The 18,937-nt window shown below is 45.0% G+C and overlaps 2 protein-coding genes across 2 annotated transcripts in view; one reads left to right on the top strand and one right to left on the bottom strand.

Moving 5' to 3' along the window:
• The window catches only part of tspan13a (tetraspanin 13a), a 260,320-nt gene that overhangs the window by 57,581 nt on the left and 183,802 nt on the right, over positions 1-18,937 (bottom strand). The gene's annotated exons all lie outside the window — the stretch shown is intronic.
• On the top strand, positions 1,044-17,647 carry sh3bp5la (SH3-binding domain protein 5-like, a). The gene is made up of 7 exons (XM_033980750.2): positions 1,044-1,620; positions 8,299-8,361; positions 9,619-9,747; positions 14,666-14,830; positions 14,965-15,138; positions 16,145-16,363; positions 17,366-17,647. The coding sequence occupies exons 1-7, from the start codon at positions 1,393-1,395 to the stop codon at positions 17,645-17,647; spliced, it is 1,260 nt and encodes a 419-aa protein (XP_033836641.1). The 5' UTR covers positions 1,044-1,392.

Below are 18,937 nucleotides of genomic sequence, written 5' to 3'. Positions count from 1 at the left end.
GCAGGATTTTTACGTGAACTAAACACAAAAAACTCCAGGTATGTTTTTGACGAGGAAACAACCTAACATTGATCAGAAAATTACATGATATGGACCCTTCATTATTAAGCAGCTGGTTTTATTTTAAGAAAACATGATGAAGAATACATTTTACAGGTACGACTTTCAGTTTAGTCCAGCTCTACAAATAATGATCACAATGATTTTCCAGTGCTATTTGTGTTTATAAACATGCAGTATTCTTAACACTATGTAACTTTTCGGGTGGAGCTGTACTAGACTGTTCCACATATAATTTATCTCCATGAAGACAAGCAGATGATATCACCAGGCTAAGTTCCAGGTCAGATCTGCGGAGAGGCAAGCCCACTCATATTAAGAATGTATGTTTTTCAAGAATTCTTTGCATTAAAACCCCTGTAATTAAAAAAAATAAAAAAAAATGCTGGTATGACTAGATTATTTTAACACCATACAGTGGGACATTCCGGGAAAAACTATGCCCATGGAGAAAAGATACCGACCCACCCTGCACCTGAAAAGTTACATAGTGATCCTTTAAAACTATTGATCCACGTGGATATAATATATAATAATATATAACAGGTTCAGTGACTACAACCTTAAAACACCAGTAAATAGAACTAATAAAATAAACACAAATGTGTAAAAAAAAAAAAATAGCATATACAAATATTATTAATATATACACGGAGTACTACAGTTAAATATGTGATATACAGTTAATACAGCAAATACATAACTCTGACTGGGTGTAATAAGAGATTTATTACAAAGAGTTGAGTTATTTTACACAGCCTAATGTATTCTTGCAAAGTTCACATTTGAGTTTAATTCAGTTTATGTAATTATGTTTACTGCTAGAAAAACAAACTTTAACAAAAAACCTAATGAAGTGAAATATTTGTAAATGTTATTATTTTGACGGCAGCTGAGAAGGCCCAAACCCGGTTCGCGTTCCGTCTGAAACACTCTGCACTTTCTGTTTACTTCATTCGATTCAAGATGTTGTGACTGAAGCAGTGAGCTAGCCGAGCCTGGCTAACTCAAAATATGAAGAATTCAGGGGACACGCACCGAAAAGGACATTATGATGGACCCCTCACGCTAGGACACTTATTAAACTATTATTCCGTTTGTTTAATATTGAAATCTCACTCTGGATTTCATCAATAAGAGCTCATTTGTTTCTCTATTAGCATGCTAGGCTAATATTGACGTTTTTGGTTCAAATATAAATATTCCTAGTGCTGATCAGTTTTACTTTTTGCTTTTACTGAATCGTTTTAGTCGTGGCTAACCGGGAACAGTTTTGGAAGAATTTTGAGCAGTTTTGTGAAGTTTATAGATAGCGTTGTGTTGAAGCCGCGGATGGAGCCGGGGGACCAGCGTGAGAGCCCCGCCGGGTCAGGGGAGTCTGACACCGGCGAGTGGAGGGAAGCGAGCCCCGTTGGAAACCCGGAGGAAGGGAAAGGGGCTGAAACCGGCGAAACATCAACAGAAGCGGGGATAAAAGAAGAGGATGACCGCTCCAAAGTGAAAAGTCCCGGGGAGAGAGTGCAGAGTCCGTACGAGGAGGAGCTGGACCCGAGGATCCAGGTTTGACCCCCGCATTGCTTCACTCAGCTCGGGTTTCATGTGCACCTGCCCCCGGGCTCTGGGTCTGGGGGAGATGGGGGAATACGTAGGATATCTAAAGATGATACATTAACATTGCATTTTAATTTATATGTAAGGTTGATTACTGCAGTAAATCAGTTCTAAGGCCCCTGCCCCCTTCAGACCTTGAGCTGGTTTTGTTATCAATCTAGTAAATGACTGATGACAATGCAGCACTACTGGTTAAACACAATGTAGTAAATAAGACCCTAAGCAGTGACAGCGAATGTACAGTGAACGTCCATGCATCCCTAAAGGTATTATACAAAATAGACCCTTGTGAGCTTTAAGCCTTGTTATAATGCTGTTACCTCATCACAAACAGACTTGGAGTTGTGTTTTGTTTCATTCACACATGTTGGAGTAACACCTATTATTAGTCTGTCTACATCTCCAAAGCTAATATGAGCTCTTTAAAAATGTTTCATGTTAAGTCCAAATGGCAGGCAGAAACAATATGCAGTTTGAATAAGCATACCTGCTGATATTATAACCTTATAGATCAGAAAACACATTCTGTTATTGTATTCTTTATCATGTGAATGTTGTGTGCCTTTAAATCTACTTGTTTTTAGTTTTATCTGTTGTTATCAGGACAAACTGTGCAGCCTGTCCAAGGAGAAAGTACAATGGCTGCTATGTACCTACTAGTAATATAATCTTAACTGAATACTTGCATCAGTAAGACAATCCTTCAGCCAGGAGGCGATTCCAGGCACAAAATGGAGAGGTGTCTCTGGGTAGTGCAGTTGTGAAAGGATGGGTTAAAAACAGGAGGACATTTTTAAGTCAATAAACACTAGGCTCATCACAATAATTACTATATCGACTTATCGTTCAGTTTATGAAAGTTGGAACAATATATTTGGGGCCTCAATATTTATCGTTAGTACTTTTTCTTTGCCAAAGTGTGGGGATTTGTGGTATTTTTTTATTGGAATACCATAAGCTGTGGAGAGGTGAATAAGTTATTTTATGGAAAACTATTGGTACATTCTGCTGTTTATTTGTTGTAGCTCATGTCTTTTAATGAAACTATTTAAAAATGGTTTACGGGGATTATCTTGCATTATTTAATTCTTAGCATAAACTTGTTTCAGTATTATCGTTTATCGCAGTATTTCTCTGTAGCGAGAAAATATGTTATCATGACAGGTCTACTAAAACACCATAAGTAATATTAGTCCAGAGACATGTTGCAGTTTCGCCCCCTCTGGAGTGAAGGCTTTTGGTGCCGTGTAATCATCTGGTGCCTCTGTAACATGAGACTTAAATAAGGTTTAGTGTTCTGTGGATGTGAATACTAGATGCTCTGTACTTTCATTTAGAGAAATGGAAGGATGGTATGAAAATGAGGCCTGTCAAAAGACTATTATGAAAGACTATTTTGAATATATGAAAAATGAACTATATTTTTTACTTAACATTTATCATATGCACTTTTCTCATTCCTTTCTGTAGTAGAGCTACATTTTCTTTGCACTACAGGGAATTTTGGCTGTATGATCAGATTTAAGCCATAAAAAGTTAAATTAATAACTTCTGTGACTCATTACAGATGTAACCTAATGACTAAAGTGGTTCATTCTGCTGTTTATCCATTACAGCTCATGTTTTGTCTTGTTTTTTTTTTGTTTTTTTTTACAGTTTTGTAGATTTAGTATAGTTTTTTGTGGTTTAAATCTGCTCTTGGGTTTTTTGTGTCAGTGGCATAAATTAATTTGAATAATATTCTTTATCGTCTATATTTATTTGTGTGATATATCGAACTTAAAAATATGTTATTGTGACAGGTCTATGCAGAATAGCATAATGCACTGGAATTTCCTGTCCACACCGTCCTTTATCAGAATACAATTCACCTTTTTGCACTGCAGTAGATTCAGCTTTAGCGCAGTTGTAATGCAGTAGTGCAATAGTGCCTTAGTGCAGTAGTAAAGGAGTGCAGTAGTGCCTTAGTGCAGTAGTAAAGGAGTGCAGTAGTGCCTTAGTGCAGTAGTAAAGGAGTGCAGTAGTGCCTTAGTGCAATAGTAAAGGAGTGCAGTAGTAAAGGAGTGCAGTAGTGCCTTAGTGCAGTAGTAAAGGAGTGCAGTAGTGCCTTAGTGCAATAGTAAAGGAGTGCAGTAGTAAAGGAGTGCAGTAGTAAAGGAGTGCAGTAGTGCCTTAGTGCAGTAGTCAGCAGGTTAATAATATCATAAAAAGTGTATAACTGCACTTTATACTTCATTTATATTGTTTTATGATACTAAGACTGTAGTCTTAGTTGTTTAGTCGATGAATTGCTCTACACTCACCTGAAGGATTATTAGGAACACCATGCTAATACAGTGTTTGACCCCCTTTCGCCTTCAGAACTGCCTTAATTCTATGTGGCATTGATTCAACAAGGCGCTGATTCATTCTTTAGAAATGTTGGCCCATATTGATAGGAGCATCTTGCAGTTCATGGAGATTTGTGGGATGCACATCCAGGGCACGACGCTCCCGTTCCACCACATCCCAAAGATGCTCTATTGCAGTGGTCGGCAACGTCCGGCCCGCGGGAAAATGTTGGCCCTTTGCCAATTTATTTTGGCCCGCCAGAGGATTTTGGACTTTCTTCCGGCATTGATTCTTTAATACTGTCATGATCCGCTCCGTCTGCTCCACGTTTTTCCTCCTGTCCTGCTCGTTCCCTCCCTCACCTGCCGAGCTGGGCTGAGCTCCTGGCTCCTCCTGCGCGCACCTGCAGCTCATCAGCGCGATCTCCACCACCTGCTGTGTATAAGAGGAGGCAGGACCAGACCCTCAGGGCGAGATCATCTGCGTTTCTACACCCTGTTCAGTGCCGGTTCATCTTCGTTTCAGCCTCATCCCGTTCGGTGCCGGATCGTATGTGCGTCTCCACCCAGCTTGCTGGACCGTCTCAGCTCCAGCGCTCCCGGCTCAGCTCCGACCCTGCTTCCACCCTGCTTCCCAGCCCTGGTACTGTCTGTTTTATCTCTGCATTCCGCGACCCCGGACCCTGGTTAGCACTCTGCGTCCTGCCCTGGTGCTGCCCGCATCGTCATCTCCGCTGCGCTCCACGTTCCGCTCCTGGATCCTGGTCCGTGCCTCACCTCCTGCTCACCGCCGGATCAATCCTCGAACTGCACCATTTGTCACTTCTTTAATAAATACTGTAAATATTCCCCGAGTCTGCATCCTTTGGTCCGCTACACCCACCGTTACGACAAATACCAAGTTATGTGGGCACTGCTACGGGCATTCCACTGCCCATGATGTGCATGTAACACAACATTAAAAGCAAACAATGAACTGGTGTGTACATACACCTTCACCAGTCAAAATCGTGGCTAACTGTTTTTGGACATCTGATGAGGCAAGTGTGCAGACTGCGCGCAGCTCAAGGAATGTGCACCAGTTACACTATAGCCTTCTTGCACTTCTGTGGTTAGTTATTCAAAATTCCCCATTTTATTAAAATAAATCACTTAATCACAAAACTGTCAAAATACTCAGTTTGAAGATTTCTTTTAACCGGGGTGGGGACTTGCTTTTTGTCCGCATGTCAGGTTTTATTGTTCCCGACCTTTGCTCATGTTTGACACAACATAAATCCACTTAGCCATGTCAATTTTAAACATTTTTCATTTACGTTGTGATTTTATCACGATCCTTGCTGCACTTGGCATCATCCAAGTCCTACAGCTCTCCCACAGTGGTGCGTAAAGGTGCAGGTCATTACGGCACCAAATGCGGAGTAAGGAAGCCGTTAGTGCGGTATTACGCACGACTAAAAGCCTGTCGTAGTTTAACCTTCGAGGCAGAGCTAAATCGCAGTGATGGTCACAAGAAGACAGCGTGAGAAAAGAATTTTGATGGAGAGATTTGACGATAAGCAATAATTACACAGCTTCCTGGTTCAAGTAACCGTCTTAGAAAGATTTTATCCTTGTTTAAATCCGCACATTTTAACCACAAAAGTATTAGTTTCAATTAATATCATGAGACAAAGACCTGAATAAATGAGGTAAAACCTTAAAGTGAAAAGTTTTTCATAGCTCTACCCAATACTGTGCGCCTTTAGTATCCATATTACCATGTTCAACAAAGGCATAATTCTTACCAAAACCATAATAAAAGGAGCAAAAGCTTTTGCCCGAGGATTTTTTTAATTGGCTGTTTTAGGTGAGTTAAAATGCATGTAATTCATATTTATGTATTTATAAATATATGTAAGCCAATACCTTTACCATCTGGCCCGCCACCTGTGGGCGCTGAAAAAAATTGGCCCGAAGCCAAGCGAAGTTGCCGACCCCTGCTCTATTGGGTTGAGATCTGGTGACTGTGGGGGCCATTGTAGTTCAGTGAACTCATGTCATGTTCAAGAAACCAATTTGAAATGATTGGAGCTTTATGACATGGTGCATTATCCTGCTGGAAGTAGCCATCAGAGGATGGGTACATGGTGGTCATGAAGGGATGGACATGGTCAGAAACAATGTTCAGGTAGCCCATGGCATTTAAACAATGCCCAATTGGCACTAAGGGACCTAAAGTGTGCCAAGAAAACATCCCCCACACCATTACACCACCACCACCAGCCTACACAGTGGTAACAAGGCATGATGGATCCATGTTCTCATTCTGTTTACGCCAAATTCTGACTCTACCATTTGAATGTCTCAACAGAAATCAAGACTCATCAGACCAGGCAACATTTTTCCAGTCTTCAATTGTCCAATTTTGGTGAGCTTGTGCAAATTGTAGCCTCTTTTTCCTATTTGTAGTGGAGATGAGTGGTACCCGGTGGGGTCTTCTGCTGTTGTAGCCCATCCGCCTCAAGGTTGTGCGTGTTGTAGCTTCACAAATGCTTTGCTGCATTCCTCGGTTGTAACGAGTGGTTATTTCAGTCACCGTTGCTCTTCTATCAGCTTGAATCACTCGGCCCATTGGAGTTCAGGAGATTGTCTTGACCAGGACCACACCCCTAAATGCACTGAAGCAACTGCCATGTGATTGGTTGATTAGATAATTGCATTAAGGAGAAATTGAACGGTTGTTCCTAATAATCCTTTAGATGAGTGTATGGAGTCTCATGATGCATTCACACCGGGGCGACAAGGGCGTGAAGTTTACATGCAAAGTCTTTGGTGGATGCACATTTAGGCCGCCCTGTGTTTTGGTGGCGCATTTTCACCGCTTTAATATGTAGCGTCTTGAGCTCTCACGCATTGGACAGACCGTTGAAGTATAGGACGGCATAGTTGAAAAAGCTGAACTTTTGGCTTTTGACGTGCTGCAAGGCCTCAGCTACAAACCCAATAGATCATGGATAGTGGCAGTTTAATTATGCTGGACGCACCAGCTAGCCTCGGCTAGTCATGGGTTTTATGTAATAAAGACACTAAAGCCACTCTCTCAACCTGGTCTTCATCGTTTACAACGAGATTCCCACATTTCGAGCGAATCAATCGCCTTGATGAAGTGAATTAAGTGCCGCAATACTGCGAATCAAGGGTTGATGCATGAATGAACTTTCTGCATCTATTCTCGTCGCGTCAACCAATAGGGGACCAAGTTTTAGTAGTGATGTATGGTCTATATAACATTGTTTTCTCATATCATTTACGTAAATATGTGTCCTGTGGGTCTGTTTCATTGTGAAATTGTAATTTCTTCTTGGGGTATTGTACAAAAAAATCCCTATATACAATGAATCAAATTTTGTCACTTCTGAATCAGTACATCCCGGCAAGTAAAAGTAGATGACGTAGTCAACTTCACCCTCTAGAAAGTGTTATATGACTCCTGTAATCATTGATTGCTCTGATACAGCTGATACATTTAAGTACACTGAAAATTAATATTCTGCCCTCTGTGCACGTACAGAGCGTACAGAGTAAATTTACTCATGCAACCCGATTCCCAAACTCGAGCGTCTTTAACGTGTGAATGAAGCGAATGACTCAAAAGATTCAAGCGTCCAACCAGACCAGAGGCGTCCAACCAGAGGCGTACAACCAGGGGCGTCCAACCAGAGGCGTCCAATGCGTATTTGACAGTGTGGTGTGAACACACCATCAGTCAGCCAAAATGTGTATTAGTGGAGGAGTGAGAGAGTGACCTGAAGAGTTGGGATTTTTTAGTCTTTATCTGTAAAAAGTCAAACTTTAAACTCATGATTCAGTTTAATCTGATTTATATAAATACATTGTTGTTGTGTTATTGTGTTTTCTGTTTGAGAGAAGAACTAAAGCCTAAATCTGCAGGGTTTGTGTGTTAAACATTTGCGAATGAAACAAAACACAACTCCAGGTCTGTTTGAGATGAGGAAACTACATTATAACATTGTATCTAGTTTTATCTGAACTGATGAGCTTGGATGAGCAGCAAAACATCGTCACTCCTACAACTCTTTGTCCAGTTGACACATTTGATTTTTTTCTTTTACTATAGATCAGACCTGCTGGACTGAGAGATTACACAGTTGTAGTTTGGATATAGTTTTAGTATCTGATTTTTGATACTTTTGACTACCCTACTGTCCTGTGTCCTCCTGTTTCTCTTTCAGTAGCATTCTCTCTCCTCTCTGTGTCTCTAAACTTGAGCTCTTTGTGTCTGTTTGTGTGTCAGGACGAGCTGGAGCAGCTGAACGAGGCCAGTGCTGAGATCAACAAACTGGAGCTGCAGCTGGACGTGAGTTTATTTAGGATTAAACTGACGTCATTAAACAGAGGAGGAACTACAATTCTAGTAACATTATAAAGCGGCTTTAGGTTTGTGGAAAAGCACCACAGTAGACCAATGTATTCTTTTATTTAATGTTACATCAGTGTAATCTCCCACACCTCCACTGTAGAGCTCATCTGACACAGCATTTATTATATTATTATATCATATTCAAACCAATCTAATAACACTTCATGGACCAATTTTTCCCCAAATATATTTTTTGTTAAGTCTGCTGCCTCCTTGACCAGGCCCGAGATAAAGAGGGAAAAAATGGATGGATATTTGATTTAACCAGGAAAGTGATTCTGAGCGTGACAATAATAACAGTGACTTTTATTTACAACCTTCATAATTTTGGGCATTGTTTATTCACCTCACATTCTGTGGTAGAAAGCTTCTGCTGTGGTCTAAACCGAGCCCCTTCATACTAGGCAAGTTGGAAGATGTCTTGCCAAAGGACACAATGTCATTTTATCAGGGTATTTTCTAGAAACAGACTGATATATCGTTTTCTTTTTTAAGCATATGGGCTATCAGCCTTAAATCTTCAACACAGGCTGATGTTTTGTTTTGGTGGATTACCTTATTACAAAATACACTCGAAGCTTTATATTAACACTTTATATTAACACTTTAATATGAAGAGCTAGCTGCACAAAACGTGGCTACACAGCTCGCTCTCTCTCTCTCTCTCCCTCTGTGGTATAAAAAGGGGCTTGAGGGAAGTTTGTAGTCAATTTAAATTACATAATTTGGAAAAAATAAAACAAAAATGTGCCCAAAATATCAGCTCAAAAATCACAGCAGAGCTGATCGGCCATACGTTGCTCATTATTGTAAACAATGTCGGCATCGACCATGACAAACCTGATATCGGCCGATCTCTACTATTTTCAATATGACACATGCCCCAGTATCACTGAATGTCCATCCTGTTTCCCTAATAACAAACCATTCTATTGGGTGACACTTGTAGTACAATGATAAATGATTGACTTGTAAAATCACTTTTAGTCTCAGGTTTCTGTCATGGAACCTGCTCCTCTTCTTCTGCTCTGGCTCTGATGGTGAATATTTGATGACTGTGCTCTGATCGATAATCTCTTGTTTCCGAGTGAGAGCAGTTCAAATGGAGCCGTGGTCTGAAGGCAGGAGACAGTGGTTCAGTCCATTAAAGTGTTACACTTACGTTAATCTAATCCTCCACGTTCCTTTCTCCAGGATGCGCGCTCCAACTACAGGAAGATCCTCACGGAATCTGCCCGGAAACTCAACGCTCAGAGCTCTCAGCTGGGCTCGTGTATCGAGAAGGCACGGCCGTACTACGAGGCCCGCAGACTCGCCAAAGAGGTACACGACAGAGCGTTAAAGAGGAGGTGTTATGCAAAATCGACTTTTTGGAGCTTTCTACCATGTTAAATTCCCTTCTTACAATTAGCTGTGAGGCAAGTTAATTTGTACAGCACAACTCATACACAAAGTAATTCAAGATACTTTACAGAATAATAAAGACATTAAAATCACAATACAGTGATGTGATGTGCAGTTGACTCACTGGTGGGATACACACTGATTGTGTTGTGATAGCTCTCTGTGTGACTTAGAGTGAGGAGCAAAGGGAGGTGAGAAACTAAACTTAAACTTATTAAACGTGTTAATATATTGTCCATCCATCCATCCATTTTCTTCCGCTTATCCGGGGCCGGGTCGCGGGGGCAGCAGTCTAAGCAGGGACTCCCAGACTTCCCTCACCCCGGACACGTCCTCCAGCTCCTCCGGTGGGACCCCAAGGCGTTCCCAGGCCAGCCGAGAGACATAGTCCCTCCAGCGTGTCCTGGGTCTTCCCCGGGGCCTCCTCCCGGTGGGACATGCCCAGAACACCTCCCTAGGGAGGCGTCCAGGAGGCATCCTGAGCAGATGCCCGAGCCACCTCAGCTGGTTCCTCTCAACGGGAGGAGTCCTTCTTTACCACAACGGACCGATACAGCGACCGCATCACTGCAGACGCTGCACCGATCCGCCTGTCAATCTCACGCTCCATCCTTCCCTCACTCGTGAACAAGACCCCGAGATACTTGAACTCCTCCACTTGGGGCAGAGACTCACCACCCACCCGGAGAGAGCAAACCACCTTTTTCCGGTCGAGAACCATGGCCTCAGATTTGGAGGAGCTGATTCTCATCCCAGCCGCTTCACACTCGGCTGCAAACCGCCCCAGTGCCTGCTGCAGGTCCTGGCTCGAAGAAGCCATCAGGACAACATCATCTGCAAACAGCAGAGATGAAATCCTGTGGTTCCCAAACCAGGCCCCCTCCGGCCCCTGGCTGCGCCTAGAAATTCTGTCCATAAATATAATGAACAGAACCGGTGACAAAGGGCAGCCCTGGCGGATTCCAACATGCACTGGGAACAGGTCTGACTTACTGCCGGCAATGCGAACACAGCTCCTGCTCCGGTCATACAGGGACCGGACAGCCCTTAGCAAAGAGCCCCGGACCCCATACTCCCAGAGCACCCCCCAAAGGACACCACGAGGGACACGGTCGAATGCCTTCTCCAGATCCACAAAACACATGTGGACTGGTTGGGCATACTCCCATGAGCCCTCGAGGACCCGATGGAGAGTGTAGAGCTGGTCCAGTGTTCCACGACCAGGACGAAAACCACACTGCTCCTCCTGAATCCGAGGTTCGACTATCGGTCGGATTCTCCTCTCCAGCACCCTGGAATAGACCTTACCGGGAAGGCTGAGGAGTGTGATTCCCCTGTAATTGGAACACACCCTCCGGTCCCCCTTTTTATACAGAGGGACCACCACCCCGGTCTGCCATTCCACAGGTACTGTCCCCGACCGCCACGCGATGTTGCAGAGACGTGTCAGCCAAGACAGTCCCACAACATCCAGAGACTTGAGGTACTCAGGACGGATCTCATCCACCCCCGGAGCCTTGCCACCGAGGAGCTTGCCAACCACCTCAGTGACTTCAGCCAGGGTGATGGACGAGTCCGCCTCTGGGTCCCCAGTTTCTGCTTCCTCCTCGGAAGACGTGACAGTGGGATTGAGGAGATCCTCAAAGTATTCCTTCCACCGCCCGACAACATCCCCAGTCGAGGTCAGCAGCTCTCCACCCGCACTGTAAACAGTGTTGGTGAAGCACTGCTTTCCCCTCCTGAGGCGTCGGACGGTTTGCCAGAATCTCTTTGAGGCCGTCCGATAGTCCTCCTCCATGGCCTCCCCGAACTCCTCCCAACCCCGAGTTTTTGCCTCTGTGACTGCCCGAGCCGCGGCACGCTTGGCCTGCCGGTACTCATCAGCTGCCTCAGGAGTCCCACGAGCCAACAAGGCTCGATAGGACTCCTTCTTCAGCTTGACGGCATCCCTTACTTCCGGTGTCCACCACCGGGTTCGGGGATTGCCGCCGCGACAAGCACCACAGACCTTACGACCACAGCTATGAGCAGCCGCATCAACAATAGAGGTGGAGAACATGGCCCACTTGGAGTCCATGTCTCCAACCTCCCCCGGGATCAGGGAGAAGCTCTCCCGGAGGTGGGAGTTGAAGACCCCCCTGACAGAGGGCTCCACCAGACGTTCCCAGCAGACCCTCACAATACGCTTGGGCCTGCCAGGTCTGTCCGGCTTCCTCCTCCGCCAGCGGATCCAACTCACCACCAGGTGGTGATCAGTTGACAGCTCAGCCCCTCTCTTCACCCGAGTGTCCAAGACACGCGGTCGGAGGTCAGATGACACGACAACAAAGTCGATCATCGACCTCCGACCTAGAGTGTCCTGGTGCCATGTGCACCGATGGACACCCTTGTGCTCGAACATGGTGTTTGTTATGGACAAGCTGTGACTAGCACAGAAGTCCAATAACAAAACACCGCTCGGGTTCAGATCGGGGAGGCCATTCCTCCCAATCACGCCCCTCCAAGTGTCACTGTCGTTACCCACATGGGCGTTGAAGTCCCCCAGGAGAACAACGGAGTCCCCGGTTGGTGCACTGTCTAGTACCCCTCCCAGGGACTCCAAGAAGGCCGGGTACTCTGCACTGCTGTTTGGCCCGTAGGCCGACACAACAGTGAGAGACCTGTCCCCGACCCGAAGGCGCAGGGACGTGACCCTCTCGTTCACCGGAGTGAACCCCAACACGCAGCGGCTGAGCTGTGGGGCAATGAGCAAGCCCACACCAGCTCGCCGCCGCTCCCCGCGGGCAACGCCAGAGAAATGGAGAGTCCAACCCCTCTCAAGAAGATGGGTTCCAGAGCCCAAGCTGTGCGTGGAGGTGAGGCCGACTATATCTAGCCGGTAACGCTCAACCTCCCGCACAAGCTCAGGCTCCTTCCCCCCCAGCGAGGTGACATTCCATGTCCCCAGAGCTAGTCTCCATGTCCGGAGATCCGGTCGTCGAGGTCCCCGCCTTCGACTGCTACCCGGATCTCTCCGCACCCGCCCCTCATGGCTCCTCCCGCAGGTGGTGGGTCCACGGGAGGACGGCCCCACGTCGTTTCTTCGGGCTGGGCCCGACCGGGCCCCGTGGGGAAAGGCCCGGCCACCAGGCGCTCGCTGCCGAGCACCCACCCCAGGCCTGGCTCCAGGGTGGGGCCCCGGTAACGCCAGTCCGGGCGACATAACTGGCCTTGATCTTTTACTCTCCATGATGGGCTTCTGAACCGCTCTTAGTCAGACCCGTCTCCCAGGACCTGTTTGCCATGGGTGACCCTACCAGGGGCATGAAGCCCCCGACAACATAGCTCCCAGGATCATTCGGGTGCTCAAACCCCTCCACCACGTTAAGGTGGCGGTTCGGGGAGGGGGTTAATATATTGTTTTATAGTTAATACCCTATAATGTGTAATACCTCTTTAATATGAAGTCCTCATTATGAATGTATTTAGGACAGAGATGAATATTTCTTTGCTCGACAGTATTCCAGTGTAAGGTTTTCTAATTAAAGCCACCATCTGAAAGTTTATTTGAGGATAACACATTTAGGACAAAACAATGAGCACTTTTAGTCCAGGTGATTTTTAGACTATGAGGGAGATTTATGGTGGAGGGGGCCACCATAGCCTCCTTCATAATGGAAAACACTGGTGTATGTTCCCTCTCTCTCCTCTTTTCTCTTTTTTCTCTCTCCTCTCTCTCTCCCCTCTTTCCTCGCCTCTCTCTTCTCTGTCTCCTCTCTCTCCCCTCTCCCTGTGTCTCCTCTCTCTCTCCTCTCTTTCTCTTCTCCTCTCTTCTCCCCTCTCTCTCTTCTCTGTTGTTCCTCTCTCCTCTCTTTCTCTTCTCTCTCTCCCCTCCCCCCCCACCTCCTCTCTCTCCTCTCTCCTCTCTTTCTATTGTCTCCTCTGTCTCTCCCCTCTCCCTCTCATCTCTCTCCTCTCTCCCTTCTCTCTCTCCTTTCTCCTCTTTCTCATCTCCTCTCTCTCCTCTCCCTCTTCTGTCTCTCCTCTCTCTCATCTCTCTCTCCCCTGTCTCTTCCCTCTCTCCTCTCTCATCTCTCTCCCCTCTCGCTCTTCTCTTTCTCATCTCTCTCCTCTGTTTCTCTCTCATCTCTCCTATCTCACTCTTCTTTCTCTCGTCTGTCATTCATCTCTCTCTTGCTCTCTCTCTCCTGTCTCATCTCTCTCTCCCCTGTCTCTTCTCTCTCTCCTTTCTCCTCTCTCATCTCTCTCTCCTCTCTTTCTATTCTCTCTCCCCCCTTCTTCGCTCTCTCCTTTCTCCTCTCTCTCCTCTCTCGCTCTTCTGTTTTTCCTCTCTCTCATATCTCTCTCCTCTGTTTCTCCTCTCTCATCTCTCTGTCCTCTGTTTCTCCTCTCTCTCATCTCTCTGTCCTCTGTTTCTCCTCTCTCTCCTCTGTCTGTCCTGTTTCTCATCTCTCTCCTCTCTCATCTCTCTGTCCTGTTTCTCCTCTCTCTCATCTCTCTGTCCTGTTTCTCATCTCTCTGTCCTCTGTTTCTCCTCTCTCTCCTCTGTCTGTCCTCTGTTTCTCCTCTCTCTCATCTCTCTGTCCTGTTTCTCCTCTCTCTGTCCTCTGTTTCCCCTCTCTCATCTCTCTGTCCTCTGTTTCTCCTCTCTCTCATCTCTCTGTCCTCTGTTTGTCCTCTCTCTGTCCTCTGTTTCCCCTCTCTCATCTCTCTGTCCTCTGTTTCTCCTCTCTCTCATCTCTCTGTCCTCTGTTTCTCCTCTCTCTCACCTCTCTGTCCTCTGTTTGTCCTCTCTCCTCTCTCTTCTCTCTCTCATCTCTCTCCTCTCTCTCCTCAGGCGCAGCAGGAGACCCAGAAGGCCGCTCTTCGTTTTGAGCGAGCCGTGTCGATGCACACAGCAGCGCGTGAGATGGTTTATGTGGCTGAACAGGGACTGATGGCCGACGGGAAGAATACGCTCGACCCAACCTGGCAGGAGATGCTCAACCACGCCACGGGGAAGGTACTCAACCAGAGATAAAAACAACCACAAAAATGAACCAAAAACTGTTTAAACTAGATAAATCAGCCACTCCATCAGGGAAGACACCAAAAAAGTGACATACTGTGGCTTTAAATGTTTTTCTCTGTTGGCAGGTGAACGAGGCAGAGGAGGAGCGGCTCCGCAGTGAGAGGGAGCACATGAGAGTGACTAAAGCCTGTCAGGAGGCAGAGGCTCGGGTCCAGACGCTGCAAAAGTCCCTCAAAAAAGCCATCATCAAATCCAAACCGTACTTTGAACTCAAGGCTCAGTTCAACCACATCCTGGAGGTCAGCCTAATGCAAATAACTGCAACATTACTGTTCTATAACACTTTTTTATTTTTATGGGGGAAAAATTTAACTATGGGGGGCAGAGTTGAATACTTACATGTACCGGACTGAATATAGGCCGGACCAGCTAAATTTTAAAAGAAAATACATTTTGAACATATACAGAAAGACGGTACACAGAGTTTTTTAATTTTAGTTTTAAATTAAGACACTTTTTTTTCAAACTGTGCCTGAAAATCGGCACCAACACGTCATCAACACAGGATGAACATGCCTGCAGGTTTAGAAAATGAAATATTTCCTCTGAAAACTTTTGTCGTCTTTTTACATTGACTAAGTTTTTCCTGCTGCTGCCTCCAACGTCGCACCATCAGTTCATTAATGCCAAGCTTACGTACAGTGGCTCTATTTCCTTCTTTGATCCCAGACCCATTGCCTTTAACTTAAAGGTTGCATCATCTGTGCATTTCTTCGTGTGTTTTCATGATGAGGGTGTGTCCATGATGCGCAAAATGACAATTATTTAACTGTCACCAAACTAGTGTATTCTTCAGTACATAATCTTTCTTCAGCTGCACCACTGTATAAGCCGCAGGGTTCAAAACGTGGGGAAAAAATATCAGCTTATAGTCTGAAATTTACGGTACTCGAGAAACGTTTTCATAAAATTGTTCTTTTTACTTTTTGGACATAGTTATACTTTTACGTCTGCTTGAGTAGAAGGAATACACTTGATACTCAATCCCGATTCTGATACCACGATGATGATACAAAACACCTTTTCTTTAGACAATAGAATGTCATTTTCACTACATTAAATAGTAGTACTTTCTTTTCTATTCCCATGTGTGTTATATCTGTGTCCAGTAGGTTCATAGTGGTCCATGTGTGTATACTAGTCTATGGGTCTTATACTTGTGAAAGATACAGCTCAAGATCATTCTCAAAAAAAATGTGGTGCTTTAAACTCTAGTTCATGGATGATTGGATTCTCCTCTTTCAGGAACACAAGACGACGGTGCTGCAGTTAGAGGAGGCTGTGTCTAAAGTGAAGACACGTTACTCTGTGGCTCTGAGGAACCTGGAGCAGATCAGTGAGGAGATCCACGCTCAGAGAGGCACCAGAGTGACCTGCCCCAGCCTGAGGAGTCCCCCCGTGGGAGCAGAGGCGAGTGGAGAGAACGGAGGGAGGGAGAGGGGCGCCTGCGGAGGGGCCGACCAGGTACCACTCAGAAACATAGGGTTAGAGTTATGATATAAGTAGTACACAGCAAGTAGTTTTGGAAGCTATACCATTTACGTAGAAAAATAATACTGATTTATGCTAAATTACAATATGGACACCCTCCTAAAATAATGCCACACATCGTTTTTTTGTATAAATAATTTTTTTGCATGAATGAGAGCTCAGCGAGTCAAGAATGTCAAGAGAGACACTTAGGCCATTTTATTGAAGTGGCCACATTTGCTACAGTATCACTGCTAAAACAGTGGCCCAAGTCCTTTTGTGTGACATAGGCCATGTTTCTATGGCCCGAGTCCTGTTTAAGAAGGTCATGTTCAGAAAATAGTCATTCTGAAGTCATTTCGTGTCTTTGTGTCAGTATTAGAGATAAACCCATATATTTTAAATTTCCAGCACAGGTCAATATTTAGTTTCGGCCGACCTGCTGCCTAAAGTGTCGATACACAAACACAAAGCTTTATTTGAACGCTTCAGTGCATATGCATAACTGCACTAAACGTGACACACAGCTTTCTGAAAGGCCTGTGGTGAAAAAGGGGCTGTGGGGGAGTTTGTAGCAAATTAAAATGACAGAATTTGGGGAAAACCATCAAAATCGGCCCAACATATTGGCCCTAAATATCGGCTTATCGACCATCGGTTGCTCTGGGTTCTAAACAATCGGTGTCAGCATCAGCCATGAAAAAAATACACATGTCGATCCCTAGATAGTATATAATTTCTCATCTATTATAATAAACTTTGCATGAAATAAATTATCACACCTTTTTTTCCTGAAAATTGTTTAAAAATTACTTGGGACTTTATTTTAGGGCACTGTTGACGTTGAATACATGGTAACTCCAGTTAAGTTGTGATTTCAGTTAGATTGTGATATGTCATATGTATAACAGAGATAACAGTTGTTGGTGGAGATATGCATCCACTTCTTCTGTTTTTGATGCTTCACCTTCCCTCCGTGTCCCTCTTTTCCTCCAGCTGGACGTGGTGTCTGCGATGGAGCTGGTGGAGAGGTACAGGGAGAGGGAGAGAGAGCGCTGCGGCTCCGACTCGGTCTCTGTGTTCAGCCTCCAGACCATCGCCTCCGACTTGGAGCGATACGACTCTGTGGACCACCTGGGCGACCTGAGCGACGTGAGCAGCATGACGGGGGAGGAGAGGGAGGGGGAGAAAGGGAGGGAGGAGGAGAGGAGAGACAGGGCCAGTGATATACGGAAACAAGAGTTCAGCAAGACTCATCATAGAAGCTTTAGTCTGTGAGAGGAAGAGGAGAGAAAGAGGGGAGGAAGAGACAGTGCTACGAATATAAGAGTTTAAACAGAGGGCATTATGTAAAATCGACTTTTTAGAGCTTTCTACCATGTTATATTGTAGTTCCCTCATCAAAAACATGCCTGAAGAGGTTTTAGATCTCATCCATGCATGTTTGAGTAATCTAGCGATCTCTCTCTCCATTTGAACCCTCCTTACGGATAGCAGTACGAGCTTGTACAAGACTCCATCCACAAGCCTACGTCACCCACGCTCCCACACAGCAGTTTTCCGTAATATACAAAAGCATGATACAAGACAATATACTACAACTTCACAAACCTGATGTGATGTGCAGTATTTTCTTTAACGCTGAGAAATGGGAGGGAAGGAGAGATTGGGAGAAAGGGGAGGGCGAGAAAGGAGGGGCGTTGGATATAGACGGGGTCAGAGAGAAGAAAGGAGGAGAGGGGAGAATGGGAGAGAGGGATGGTGCGTAAGAGAGGAGGGGTTGGAGGAAAAACAGGGGGATAAGAAATGGAGGGATGGAAGAAGAGAGAGACAGGAGAATTTGGCACTGAAAAACTACTATTTTAATATGAGCAGCTCTATTGAAGCATATTACAGACAGTGATCACAACTATGGATGCCTCCTCCATTTTGAACTTGAATCCTGAACACTCCTGACCCCAGCGTGACCCCACCGTGACCCCATCGTGACCCCATCGTCACTCCTCGATTTCCTCCTTTTCACCTCTAAACTAAATATTCCTGTCTTTAAAAAACCTCAAACTTCAGGAACTCTGAGTCCGCTAAGCCTGTTCCTAAGGCTGTGTTTTTGTCTTGGCTACACCAGGGGGCGCTGCAGCAGTGAGTTCATGCATTTGACTCTCAATCTCCCTGATTTTTTTTTTTTTTTTTTATTACGAAAAGATGTCATTCTACCAAAAAAATGTATCCATTTGAGTGAAAAATTGTCCACTGCAGCTACAAAATGCAAAGAACGAACATAATGGATATAAAAGGGCCAGTATTACACTATTCTCTGATCTGTTCTAATGTTTCCTCATCACAAATGGACCTGGAGTTGTGTTTTGTTTCATTCTCAAATATTTCAGTGCTCCATACACCTTCATTAGAAATATTTGGATCATTTCAGTCCTGTAATTGCCTATCCCTACTGAACAGAAGGTGAAAAGGAGCTGTTAACTCGAAAACTACCACTTCATGACATCACAAGGTGGAGCAGAGCATTTTAAGCTTTGGAGATGTAAACGGACTAATAATAAAGTGTTACTC

The sequence above is a fragment of the Periophthalmus magnuspinnatus genome, chromosome 16 (assembly GCF_009829125.3).
Source record: "Periophthalmus magnuspinnatus isolate fPerMag1 chromosome 16, fPerMag1.2.pri, whole genome shotgun sequence".
NCBI classification, from domain to species: Eukaryota; Metazoa; Chordata; class Actinopteri; order Gobiiformes; family Gobiidae; genus Periophthalmus; species Periophthalmus magnuspinnatus.
The sequence above is the reverse complement of the archived record's forward strand: the minus strand, read 5'-3'. Positions and strand labels throughout refer to the sequence as shown.